The sequence below is a fragment of the Macrobrachium rosenbergii genome, chromosome 14 (assembly GCF_040412425.1).
Source record: "Macrobrachium rosenbergii isolate ZJJX-2024 chromosome 14, ASM4041242v1, whole genome shotgun sequence".
NCBI lineage: Eukaryota > Metazoa > Arthropoda > Malacostraca > Decapoda > Palaemonidae > Macrobrachium > Macrobrachium rosenbergii.
In genome coordinates this window covers 45,580,604-45,593,353 of record NC_089754.1, presented here as the reverse complement: position 1 = coordinate 45,593,353, position 12,750 = coordinate 45,580,604, and the positions used below count along the sequence as shown (strand labels likewise).

The following is a 12,750-nucleotide window of genomic DNA, read 5'->3' as shown; positions in this document are numbered from 1 at the left end:
CCAAACTGGAGACAGATTTGGTATGAAAATAGAGTAAATAAATGTTAGAAGTAACTTGTGTAATTCAAATGGAGACAACGCTAACACATTTTTCCGGTACGTCTAACACAGTGTCAACATTTCTTATATCCTTGAACTAAATTTAAGTGGTATGTTTTGGATGACTCATATTCTGTTGATCAGTATCCAGTAAAGTGGACTTTGAAAATACATTTTATTTAGACAAATAATTTTTCTAGAGGCCACAGTGAAATTGTAAATATATCACGTCGCAAAATTGATGCTGCAGACGTGTTTCCCAGACTCTTTACATTACTTAAGCAAGAAGAGACGTTAGTGGTGGCCTGAAGAGTTATAACTTATTCATCAAAAACATAGAATCGTCCAAAAAGTAGATTGTTTTAAAAAACTGGATACTGGTAACTATTATTATTTATTAATTCAATAATTATTTATTTATCAATCTGAACCCAAACATTAAAGAAATGTACAATCAGTTATTTGTAAAATTTGTCTGTATGTCTGTGCTTTGTCTGTTTCTGCACTCACTAGGCTAGTTAATGTGTTGCCTATGCTAGTCAAGGAAATTTAATGTTCTAGGAAGATACTTGCTTCCTGTATGCTGATATTCAATTAAATATTTGCTTGTGAATGAAATGCAAAAAAAAAAAAATTGCTTTGTTTGTATTGCCATACTTGTCAGAACATAATAAGGGTGCGTTTAATGTGCTGTAGGGTCTTATGGCAAATGTGGTAAACTGAAAAAAAAAGGGCAAAATACAAAATACAATAAGGAAGAGACATTAATTGAGCTGAAAGGCTAGCAGACCATAAGCAAGAACAGTATTGTAAGCTGTTGGTGATTAATCAGGTAATTACTAGGAGAACAGTTGAGAAAAGGGATCAAATAGCTGGAGATACAGGAAATTGGAAAAAAGAACGAGGATGAATGATAAGTTTATTTTCCAAATTTGGGTAATTGAAGATTTTGAGATTTCTCATGGCTGTAACAGACATGATGGGGAATTGATGGAAGGTGCACATTAGTCAGCACTAGTCTCTTTTGGTTAATTGAGTGTTAAAGACTTGTGAATTTGAATGGATTCAACTCTACAATTAAGGCTGATTATGATTGATAGGGTAAAGAAACAAATGGAAGCAGCAGGGTGAATTCCTTTAGGAAGGCCCAAAATATCATGGAAAAGGGGAGAGGAAACTCAGATCTTATGGTCTGTGGTGTACTGGACAGAAAAGAATGGAGAGAATTTGTTTCATGTATAACTCAATAAAAGGAAAAAAAATATAATTTAATTTATGACAATAATGATGAGGATGATGATGGTACCATATAAGTTTTCAGTGAGACTGTACCGGAGGTGATTTTTAGCTTGTACTGTATTAAATCATTATATCTGCATCTGCTACAAGTCAAATGAGGATCAGTACAAAGAGAGGCTAGATGACAAAATCATGGGTTGTTACCTACCCTAGGACATTTCCTCTGAGGCAAAGTCCTTCTTAGATGATTCATGGGTTTGCATCTCGAATGCAAACACACACTGATAGTCACAATATATCCCAGAAACACATAGACAAAAATAGAATGAAAAAACCATAACGCCAAGGCATAGAATGAACAGGGAGTGCATAGAAAACTGGCTTCTATGCTAGAAGGGGCAGTGCATATCTTGCTTGAAGGCGGTTAGAGAGATAACTGGCGAGTCACAGTGTATGCGAAGGGGAGAAGAGGTCAGGCTCCACCTACTCTCTCTCCGCCCCATTGGCTGATACACTCATGCCACCAAACCTTGTTCTATTTTTAACTGGATCCAGCTGCGCTTGAGAGATTTTCCCCATATGTAAAGAGCTCTGGTTTGTTAGTTATGAAAAATACAAATTGATTAAAAATTTTTCATATTGTTAATTTTTTGTAAGTCATGTTAGGTATACTGTACAGGCAGTGCCCGGTTTACGACAGTTCCGGCTTACGACGTTCCGAGGTTACGACGCTTTTCAAATATATTCATCAGAAATTATTTCCCGGCTTAATTATGTTCCGGCTTACGACGCATGTTGCCGATCGACGGAAGAAATTTGGCCCCAAAACGGCAGAATAATCATAATTTGAAGGTTTTTTATATGTAAAACTCAATAATAATGCAGTTTACGTCGTTTTCAATGCACCCACAGCATTAAAAGTAAGGTTTTCTTATGATTTTTGACGATTTTCGACGATTTTCCGGTTTACGACGATTTTCGGGTTACGACGCGGCGCAAGAACGGAACCCCTGTCGTAAACCGGGGACCGCCTGTATTTGTGAATTGTGCCTAAATTTTGTTGGAAATGGTGCATTTTCAAGATTGTAAATTTTGCTTTCATAATTTTTTTTAGCAGGATTCTTCAAACATGTTTTCTCTTAAAAGCTGTGCAGCAGGCCCACAATGCCATGAACATGAGTTTGGCAGAGCGAAAGAAGAAGTACACATTTCACTCCAGGTTTGTTTGAGATTTAACATCAATGATTTCCTTTACATTGATATTATTCTATCGTAACTTCATCATAGTTTCCTGTATGTTAGAAAGTAGTTTAAATTCCTTGTTTATTGTTAACTTTTAATCTTTGAGAACTGTAAAGCAACTTTGTAAGGTCGGGTTCATGAGTAACTAGAATCCTTTGCATTGCTTATTGTTTTTGTCAGCGCCTACAACTGATTTGATAAAGCATACTTTGAAACACTTCCTATGGAATTATTGAACCAGGTATTGTTATTCTTTGTAATGTAACCAAATTGCTTAATTCTCAAGTACTTATTATTTTCTAATTGCATCCAAGAAATCACATAGATGAAGTTGCTTAGTCTTTATTGAAAAAGATGGTAGCTTTCACTTAGAGACAACCAACACAAGGAACTTCCAGCAGCTCCCCATCTGCCTTCCATCCCCCAGCATCGGATGCAGGTCCAGGTCTTAGGTCATGTCCAGTTTGGTTCTTGGTCCAGATTCCATGGCCAGGGAACTTTCAGCAACCCCCCAACTACCGTCCACCCTCCAGCCTTGGGTGCAGGTCCAGGTCTAAGCTCAGGTCCAGTTCGGTTTTTGGTCCAGATTCCAGGGCTGGGGAACTTCCAACAGCCCCCCAACTGCCTTCCATCCTCCAAACTCGGATTCAGATCCAGGTCTTAGGTCAGGTCCATTCTGGTTATTGGTCTAGATTCTATGGCCAGGGAACTTCCAGCAGCCCCCCAACTGCCCTCCAGCCTCAGGTGCAGGTCCAGGTCTTAGCTCAGGCCCAGTTTGGTTTTTGGTCCAGATTCCATGGCCAGGGAACTTTCAGCAGCCCCCCATCTGCCTTCCATCCTCCAACCTTGGGTTCAGGTCCAAGTCTTAGCTCAGGTCCAGTTAGGTTTTTGGTCCAGATTACAGGGTCAGGGAACTTCCAGCAGCCCCCCCCCCAACTGCCTTCCACCCTCCAGCCTCGGGTGCAGGTCCAGGTCTTATCTTGGGTACAGATCAGTTTATGGTTCAGATTCAGTGGCCAGGGAACTTCCAGCAGCCCCCAGTTGCCTTCCATCCTCCAGCCTCGGGTTCAGGTCCAGGTCTTAGCTCAGGCCCAGTTTGGTTTTTGGTCCAGATTCCATGGCCAGGGAACTTTCAGCAGCCCCCCATCTGCCTTCCATCCTCCAGCCTTGGGTTCAGGTCCAAGTCTTAGCTCAGGTCCAGTTAGGTTTTTGGTCCAGATTACAGGGTCAGGGAACTTCCAGCAGCCCCCCCCAACTGCCTTCCACCCTCCAGCCTCGGGTGCAGGTCCAGGTCTTAGCTTGGGTACAGATCAGTTTATGGTTCAGATTCAATGGCCAGGGAACTTCCAGCAGCCCCCAGTTGCCTTCCATCCTCCAGCCTCGGGTTCAGGTCCAGGTCTTAGCTCAGGTACAGTTTGGTTTTTGGTCCAGATTCCATGGCCAGAGAACTTCCAGCAGCCCCCAACTGCTGCCTTCCATCCTCCAGCCTTGGGTACAGGTCCAGGTCTTAGCTCAGGTACAGTTCAGTTTGTTGTCTAGATTCCAAGGCCAGAGAACTTCCAGCAGCCCCCCAACTGCCTTCCACCCTCCAGCCTCGGGTGCAGGTCCAGGTCTTAGCTTGGGTACAGATCATTTTATGGTTCAGATTCCATGGCCAGGGAACTTCTATCAGCCCCCAGTTGCCTCCCATCCCCCAGCCTCAGGTTCAGGTCCAGGTCTTAGCTCAGGTACAGTTGGTTTTTGGTCCAGATTCCAAGGCCAGGGAACTTCCAGCATCCCCCCAGCTGCCGTCCATCCTCCAGCCTTGGGCTCAGGTCCAGGTCTTAGCTCAGGTACAGTTCAGTTTTTGGTCCAGATTCCATGACAGTTCAGTTTTTGGTCCAAATTCAGGGTAGGTTTCTAAATAGCAATGTTTACGGCTTTGGCTATCAAGAGGCAAGCATAGTTGTCCTCTCTATGTACGACCTGGGTACCTTCTATCAGCTCTTGTAGAGATGGCTTCCCGTCATGAACATCTATATAATGTTGATGAATGGCCCCTTCATTTTTATGAGCCAGCATATGTCTCTGAAGGGTCATTGTAGTGTGCCCAATGTAATTTTGGCTGAGATTTACACATCTCCTCTGGGCAAATGAATTTGTATACGTTTGTGCACATCTCCTTCAGTCCCCCCGGAGCAGTGCTGTTCTTCATTATTAGGGCTGCTACAAGGTGAGGCTTATTATATATACTGAGGCTTATTTTGTGATAAGGGGCTTTTGGGGCTATGCCTCTGTTTACTATCCCATGTAGTGTGCTTGTATGCAGATCCATGCAGTAATGTAGATGATGGTAAATAATCAGACTCTCCTCTTTTTTCATTGTCGTGTTGGGTTGCTAAAATTCACCCATTGTCTTTTTTATTGCAGTTTCTATTGTTTGATCTGCCTAGCCGTTGTTTGGCAACAATTGGCGAATTCTGTCAAGTTCATTGTGTATGTCTCTCCACAATGTGCTGTGTGAAGGCTCTATTGACATAGACATTCACTACAGACTTTTTATATGCGTCCAGGCATTCTCCTCGTGTGTTCAGGCAACGGCCAGTGTTCGTTGCTTTTGTATACACGGTCGTTTTAAACTGGCCTTGTTGTTTTACCAGGACGTCAAGAAACAGTAAAGTCCTCTGTTGGCTGTGCTCTGTGGTGAAGTTGAGCACCAAGTTTCTTTTTAGCGCATATGCTAGTTTTCTGGCATCATCGGTTTCTTGTATTGTGACGAATATGTCGTCGATGTACCGCCTATTAATCTTAGGTTTTTAATGCATCTCGAAGTTGTAAAAGTCGATCTACAAGGGCATCCATTTATATTCTCTTGGCTTTGGAGTGTGGTTTCCTGGCATAGTGGCACTGTAGACCCAGGTTCAGGAGGAACCTTTGGTGTTGGGTAAGGTCGTTTCCTGCCAGGTTGATGAAGCCATCTTTGTGTTGCTCGCTTCTCAAGGGGCCCCCAAGAAGATTGAATAGCTTCTTGTTGTGCCTCCTTGTTACCACCCGTCTGTATTTCCACTCCTCTAACTCAAGGAGGTCACGTACCTTTTGTTGGATATTTAGTGAGCTGTTAGTGCAGAAATCTTCCCAACATCTTTTCTTAAGTTGCTGTATTCTTTCTGCAGGTTCTTCTCTATGGTGTCAGAGTATCTTCTCTACCTCCCTCCATCATGTCCATGTCTGGCCACTTCTTCCAATACTTTTAGGACATAGTTTTTCTCTTATACAATTTTTGGTAAAAGCAATTGCCTTAATGGGATCAATAAGTTTCTTGGAGGTATCTTCATACCGTCGGAGTTTCTTCCAGTTCTCGTTCGTCAGTTTTGTGTCTGTGTGTGTGTCCGGAGGCTTTTGGCAATTCCTAAGGCTTCTGGTAATTCTGAAGGCTCCAGGATCCTGGGGTCTTTAAGATTTAAGAATACATTATAATCCAATGGGCGTTTCTCCAGGAGGTGGAAGATATGGTTCCAAAGACAGATTCTGGATTTCTTCCATGAAAGGAAATGGATCTGACAGAAACTGTCTAGTATTATATTAATTTCCTTGGTTGCCTTTCTGTGTCTGTGTGTGGGGAAATGGGGTGGGGAGGGTGAAGGGGGAAAGGGAAAGGGGGAGGATAGGGGGGAGGGGAGGGACCCACACAGACACAGAAGGCAGCCAAGGAAATTAATTATAATAGATTTAAGTAAAAAATGTAATATATGTTATGCAGTACTCTTGAGTTCTGAAACAGACAACTTGTTACATGATAATTACAGGCAGTCCCCGGTTAACGGCAGGCTCAGTTAATGGTGATCCGGTTTTATGGCGCTTGTGTAGCGACGAAAATCAGCAATTTTCAGCGCCGAAAATCGCCAATTTCTGCTTATCAGCGCTGATAATTGGGTATTGGCACCAATACATACCTAACAGAGGTGCCGATAACCGAAACTCGGCACTTTTCGGCGCCGATAAGCCCGAAAATCGCCAAAAAAGCGCCAGAAATCACCGATTTTCGGTTAGTGGCAATTTTCAGTTATCATCACACCCCCAGAACGGAACCCCCGCCGATAACCGAGGACTGCCTGTAATCACTTTCTGTGGAAGCAACTCAAGTGATGTTTATTTTGTACTTGAATATTACCTAGAAAATGAGGATATAATAGTCATTTATACCTTCTACAAATAATTTGTGAAAGGACAATGTAATTTATGGTGCAAGTGTATTTTTGGATTATAATTCTGAGAGGCTTCCGCAGCACTTCAAGAGTTGCCAAGAATTACAAGTATCTGTAATGGCTGATCATAATTTTTTTCTAAAATATAGTATGCTTAGGCATAAAGTACTTTTTATATAATTAGGTCTATTTTTCTCTGAACACTTATTTCAGGTACCATGGCACAATAGGAAAGAGAAGCACATGTATATCAAGTACAGTTTCTAAACAGAATATGTTAGGAACTCAGGAGAATTCTTCATTGACTACTTCCAGAAATGATAGTGAAATGGCGATAATAGAGAGTAAAAATGGAGGTAAGGGATTGATAGGTTAGCATATATCATTGTACAGTAGTAGTATAGAATCATTTATGTCCTGTGCAGTTTCTGCCTGAAGTCTCATCATGTTTAGGTCTTCATCTAAATCCTTTTTCAATGATTTCCTAGGCCTTCCTATTGGTCTCCATCTTACTTTTATATTTACTAATTTTCTGACCAAACTTTTCCTCATTGTATGTTGGGTCTGGAACAGTTGATCCTTGGATAATTGCCCCCATAGGACAGTTGTCATTTTAAGAGAAAACTAAGAAAGATCAGCTACATATTGGGAAGGGAATAATTACTAATGAAACTAATTAGGGCTTTATTTTTATGTTCTATTCAATAAAAAGAAATTTGCCTTCATGTATCATTTGTTTTTTTCTTTTGTTTATTTGTATCCCAGAAATTTGTCTTCATGTATCATTAGCTTTTTTCTACTGTTCATTTGTATCCCAGGTCTCATTTGATGTTCAAGGTTTCCTTCTTGTTACCCCTTATTCATGTACCTGTACTTCTTTTCCAGCAGGTTGATGTACATTCATGAAGTTAAGCAGTCCTCATTGATTGTTTGCTCATCAAAAATGGTTTTTAGAACTGCAAATCTATTTCCAAATTCATTTGAAAAGAGATGACTGGTACGTCATGCGGCACAATAGGGGAAAGAGAGGTCAGACTCTGCCTACTCTCTTCCCATTGGCTATCACCCTGCTGTCACCAAACCCTTGTTCTATTTTTAACCGGATCCAGCTAGCTCTTAGCGATTTTTCCCGTATGTAAAGACCTTAGGTTTGTAGTTATGAAAAATACAAATTGATAAAAAATTTGTCATTTTGATGCTGATGTTCAGCTTGAGAAGTTTTACTGTATCAAACAGAGACACCCTGTCAGCTGTTTTGCTAGTTTCATATAATTTTAGCTTTAGAGTGGCAATAACAAGGTTTCTTATAAGAAAAGGTTTTAAAAATAAGTTTTATATAATAAGCCTAATAATCATAGTCTTCAGTGCCCTCCTTCTTACTTCTCACTCTTCCACATGAAGGTTAACAGAGAAAAGTGAATATGGCAAGTAGTAGTGTGACACAAACTATCCAGACCTACAGACATCCATTAGTCACCTACTTCACTTTGCATGAGTCTGAGGCATTGTTTCTTTGATGCATGGTCACTATTTTCAGTATCCTGACCATTATTTCAGTATTCATACCAAATTCATTTCTTTTCCAGCCATGGCCACCTACCTCTCCTAAGTGATAAAGTGATAAGAGTGTCTTATAGGTGCAGCTGGCTACATACACATTACAACAAGCAATGGAGATATCTGAAAACTCCACAATGTAGTAAATAGTAGTCACTTAACATGCAACACAAGACCAAAAGCATGTTTACCAAATGACATTCATATGAGGCCAATTGTACCTATCGTTTCCAAATTTATAACTTGTATTGTGGTCTTTGTGGTGCTTCTGATCAAGAAGCCTCCCAGTGAAGACTCTATTGGTGTTTCATTTTGGAGAAAGGTCAGTGAAATTCATTCTCTTTTTTAAAGAGTTCTGCTAGAAGTTGGATGTCGATGGGGGGATGTCATTTACATCACCATTACATCACCAAACTGTATCCCTCCATAAGGTAATGCAAACAGGTTGCACTGGTTAAGGCAAGTCATATTTACATATAGTAATGTAACAGATAACAAAGCTAGGAGGTCTATTTCATGAAATCAGAGCCTTCTCTACTTCTGTGGCTTTTAAATGTAATATTGTTGTATCATCTAATTTGAATGCAGGTACCTAGTACTAATTCACCTTTGCTAATTTTTATTTAAGATATTTAACTCACAAGTGGTTGGCTATGTATTCTTTTGGTGTAGCCATGACTGGCCAAGTTTACCTTTGAGGAAGGGCATAAGGGAATCATTTTCTTCTTTCCATTTCCTCCCATCAGTTTGTTGTTGTTGTCTTGAGAAATGCAGAATTCCAAGGTTATTATCCTCTGTGTCTCACATAAATGGTAAGTGGCTGCAATTAGCATATTACTCAACACCTGCCAAGCACAAGCATCTTGCTGTACATTGTAATGGGTTTGTTCTTATGAGCTGCAGAGGTACCAGAGCCTTGGTCTGGCACATAGCAGTCCTCGAGTGCTCTTTTATACCCATCAGGTATAGGTCACCAATGTGGGATATTCAGTGACTTGGAACTCCCACCAAAATTGCTGTTCGGGCATGTGAGAGTGATGAGAATGTGATGAAACAAACTGAATTTTTATATAATGCAATGCTACTTAAACTACCTAATATTGATGTATAATACAAAATTAATTTTTAACTACAAACCCATCACTTGTATAGTGAATTCCCAACTCTCAGCTCTACTGTTCTCAAACCCTTATTTCTTGACTACACAAAAAAATGTGGTTGATGTTGGATGACTGCCTGTGGGTCCAGAAGACTCATTTACTATTGTATTTCTACTGATTTTCTATTTTGTTAGACAAAAGCCTGCAGTCTTGAGACATTTAAAAATAATGATTGTGGGCATACAGTATATGAGTGGTGCTATTTAGAGAAGGTCAGTTGTTGCAGTAAATCAGGTAATATAACTTTTTTAGTTAATGGTTAAATTTAGTACATTATTTCATTTTTATTACTTTAACTTTTACTAAGTAGGTATATTTTTTCAGCTCCAAGTACTTGTGAAAGTCCACATGCTGATAAAACTCCATTTATAGAAGAAGGTATCCCTCATGAAAATGGTTGTAGTGAGATTTTAAAAAATAGTAGTACAGGTAAGGAGCAGACAGCCAATGGTAAGCTGAATGTTGAAATAGCAGGCACAAACAGAAAAGAAGAAGGAAAGTATGTGCAGCCTCAAAGGGATTCAGAAGTTGATGGGGAAAAAAGGAGGCCCCTAAGTAAAGACTGCACTTCAGGTAGTTCCATGAAAGAAGCAGATCATAGAAAAGAAAAGTGTTCCTGCAGCAAACCACCAACAGTTCAGGATGCAGAATGTGTTCTAAGTCAGAAATATTTTGTTGAGAATACAAAAGACTCCCAACCTGAAGACCCTGATAAAGAATGCAGAAAAACTGCTGAATTCTTTAATAGTCAGCAAAGTCAAGTTGACCTTAGTGGTGACAAGAAAGAGAGTGCATTTGAAAGTTCTGTGAATAATATGTTGCCAGAAGTGCCCAGTAGTGATGAAATACATGACACTGTCAACACCATTATAAGAAACCTAGATATAATTAACAGTCAAGATGGAAGTTTATCTTCAAGTGGAGGAAAATTTGTAAATAATAGCAAGGATAAGTAGCAACTGAAAAGGAAGCAGAACAATGAGGATAGCTCCTAAACCCAAAAGGCATCAGGGGACATATTTAATAGGTGTTCCAAAATTGAAGCTTTCCCTGCAGATGGGAGTAACAAAAGATAAGTTGAAAGTAAATTTCATCTTTAGTATAAATGGTAACCAAGAGATAATTACCTATTGTAATCTGCTGAAACTTTAGTAAAAATGGTAAGTGGTAATGTTCAGGGATTGTGGTATGGTACCATGGAGAATTATTTTGAAATTACTTCAATTTTTTGGAATTTTGTTTTGGATTGGGATCTGATGTACTTAACCCTAAAAAAGATCAAGGCACCTTTTAAAAGTTAGTATATTTTGGATGTTGTCATCATTGTTTTTACTTTTCAAATTGAAATTGACATATTTTTTCACAAATTGAGGACAATATTTCTGTTGATATTTTTCTGAATTAAGTGTTTATGTATAGTAATGTGGTCAAAATTGAATTTTATCAATGTCTGTGTTATGACCATTGTCAGTTATGTGTACATAGTCTGATTGTAAAAATTATTAATCACAGATATCTAGTAATGCACAGTCATATGGTGCCGTATCTGCAATTTTAGGATTAAAATAGTTTAATTACTTTTTTGTAAAAGAGAGTACTGTAGATGCTCAAAGGTAGCTTCTTGCTTTAAAAGTTTGTTTGTGGGAATAGTTAACTTATAGTTTATGTTAATCATTTGGTAACAGTTTGCAACTTTTAAGTAGAAAATTCAGTACCCTGTAAAAAGGATATTAGTAAGATAGTTTTTTTATATACTGAGATTTAATGAGAAATAATTTTTTTATATTACTATTAGTGATATAAGAAAATTTATTTCATCATGTTCAGGGAGGAACTTTACTGTTGTGTCCTCCAAAACAATCATTTCAGTAAGATTAATGTAGACAGGTCTACAAAACAAATTTGAAGTGGAATGATTTTTTGTTCAGTTATTAGAGATGTGAGGACATTTTTTGCATGCCCTTACAGAAAAATATATTTTTGGGGGGCGGCTCAGTATAGAATTGTTTTGAAAGTATGTTGGTATACTTTATTTTATGCTCATAGTTTATAGGTATAGGTATTTATTATAAAGTATTTTACCCTACCACTGAATTATACAGTTGGCCCAAAGAATTTGTTGAAAAATGAGAAGTGAAAGTTAAAGCCAATAAAAATTAAAGATATTAGATGGCTATTTTGAAAAAAAGGGACCAAGATATAATTTATGACACTGGATGACTGTGTAGGAAAAATTTGGTGCAAGATAATAATTGAAGGCTGTTCATAGCAGTGTGGGAAAAATAGTAGCACAACATAATTAAAGGCTTTAGATAGAATTGGTGGAAAAATGGTGAAATTATAAAAAAAATTGGATAGCTAGGTGGAAAGGAGCCATAGAAAACAGAAGGAAAGATAGGCTGAAAGAGCAACTAAATGTTTTCAGAAATGGATGAAAATTGAGAAACAGAAAACTACAGGTTTTCTACGAAATTCCTTTCATCTCCAGCTGTTTTGGTAATTTTTATATATACATTTTATAGATCCTCTCTGGTGTCTTCTTACCTAAATGATGAAATCTTGTAGATTTGTCTTGCTGCCATTTCATTTTTCTTTGAGAAGAACATATTCAGTGGTCTGGTTAAATACTGCAAACCATGCTGCACAAGGCACTTTGTAGCCAGTACCTACTTATAGAGTAATAATTGCTTATAAACATGTATTTCCTATGAAAATTACTTGTGAATTTTGCAAGAGTAAAATCATGAAATACTTTTTCTTTTATATTGCTTATGAGATGGCATAGCTCAATTGTTATTCCATTACAAAGATTTGATGTTTTAATTCATTGTTTTCTTAAAATTCATTTTGATGAATAAAATTTTCTTCCACTTGGTTTAGGATTCATATTTTTATTGTGTACATATTTCCATGAGAAATATTATGGGTTGTATTGAAACAGTACAAATAACTGGTGCATTTTTGTGAGAAAATATTACTGGCCAAGCTACAACCCCAGTTTGAAAAACAGAATGCTGCTACACCAAGGGATCCAATATGGAAAGTAGTCCAGTACAGCAAGCACTGTCAAAGTCTAAGCAGCTAGTTGTTTCATGAAGAAGCATTGTAAATTTCCCTTATCTGTTAACAAGACTGCAGAACTTAATTCAAAATAACAGAGGACTAGCCAAGAGTTTGTGATGGATTTGTGAAATTTAGAGACAGTCCACATACTGGGACCCTAAGGAGGAATTTATGTTCTTGGTGAAATAAGCATTGTCACTTTACTGTCATACTGATAGTACATGTATTGTTCAAATGAAAATGTTTGTATACAGTAGTACTGTCTA

The 12,750-nt window shown here is 38.5% G+C and overlaps 1 protein-coding gene across 5 annotated transcripts in view; it reads left to right on the top strand.

Moving 5' to 3' along the window:
- The window catches only part of LOC136846078 (neurofilament heavy polypeptide-like), a 38,782-nt gene extending 26,481 nt beyond the window's left edge, over positions 1-12,301 (top strand). For 2 of the 5 annotated variants that reach the window (XM_067116773.1, XM_067116770.1), the window contains exons 11-13: positions 2,393-2,497; positions 6,918-7,060; positions 9,746-12,301. In XM_067116773.1, the coding sequence (XP_066972874.1) occupies positions 2,393-2,497; positions 6,918-6,971 (159 nt within the window). In that variant the 3' untranslated portion in view covers positions 6,972-7,060; positions 9,746-12,301. The remainder of the gene's footprint in view (positions 1-2,392; positions 2,498-6,917; positions 7,061-9,745) is intronic. The other 3 variants (XM_067116774.1, XM_067116771.1, XM_067116772.1) reach the window with 3 other exon arrangements.
- Positions 12,302-12,750: the final 449 nt, after the last annotated feature.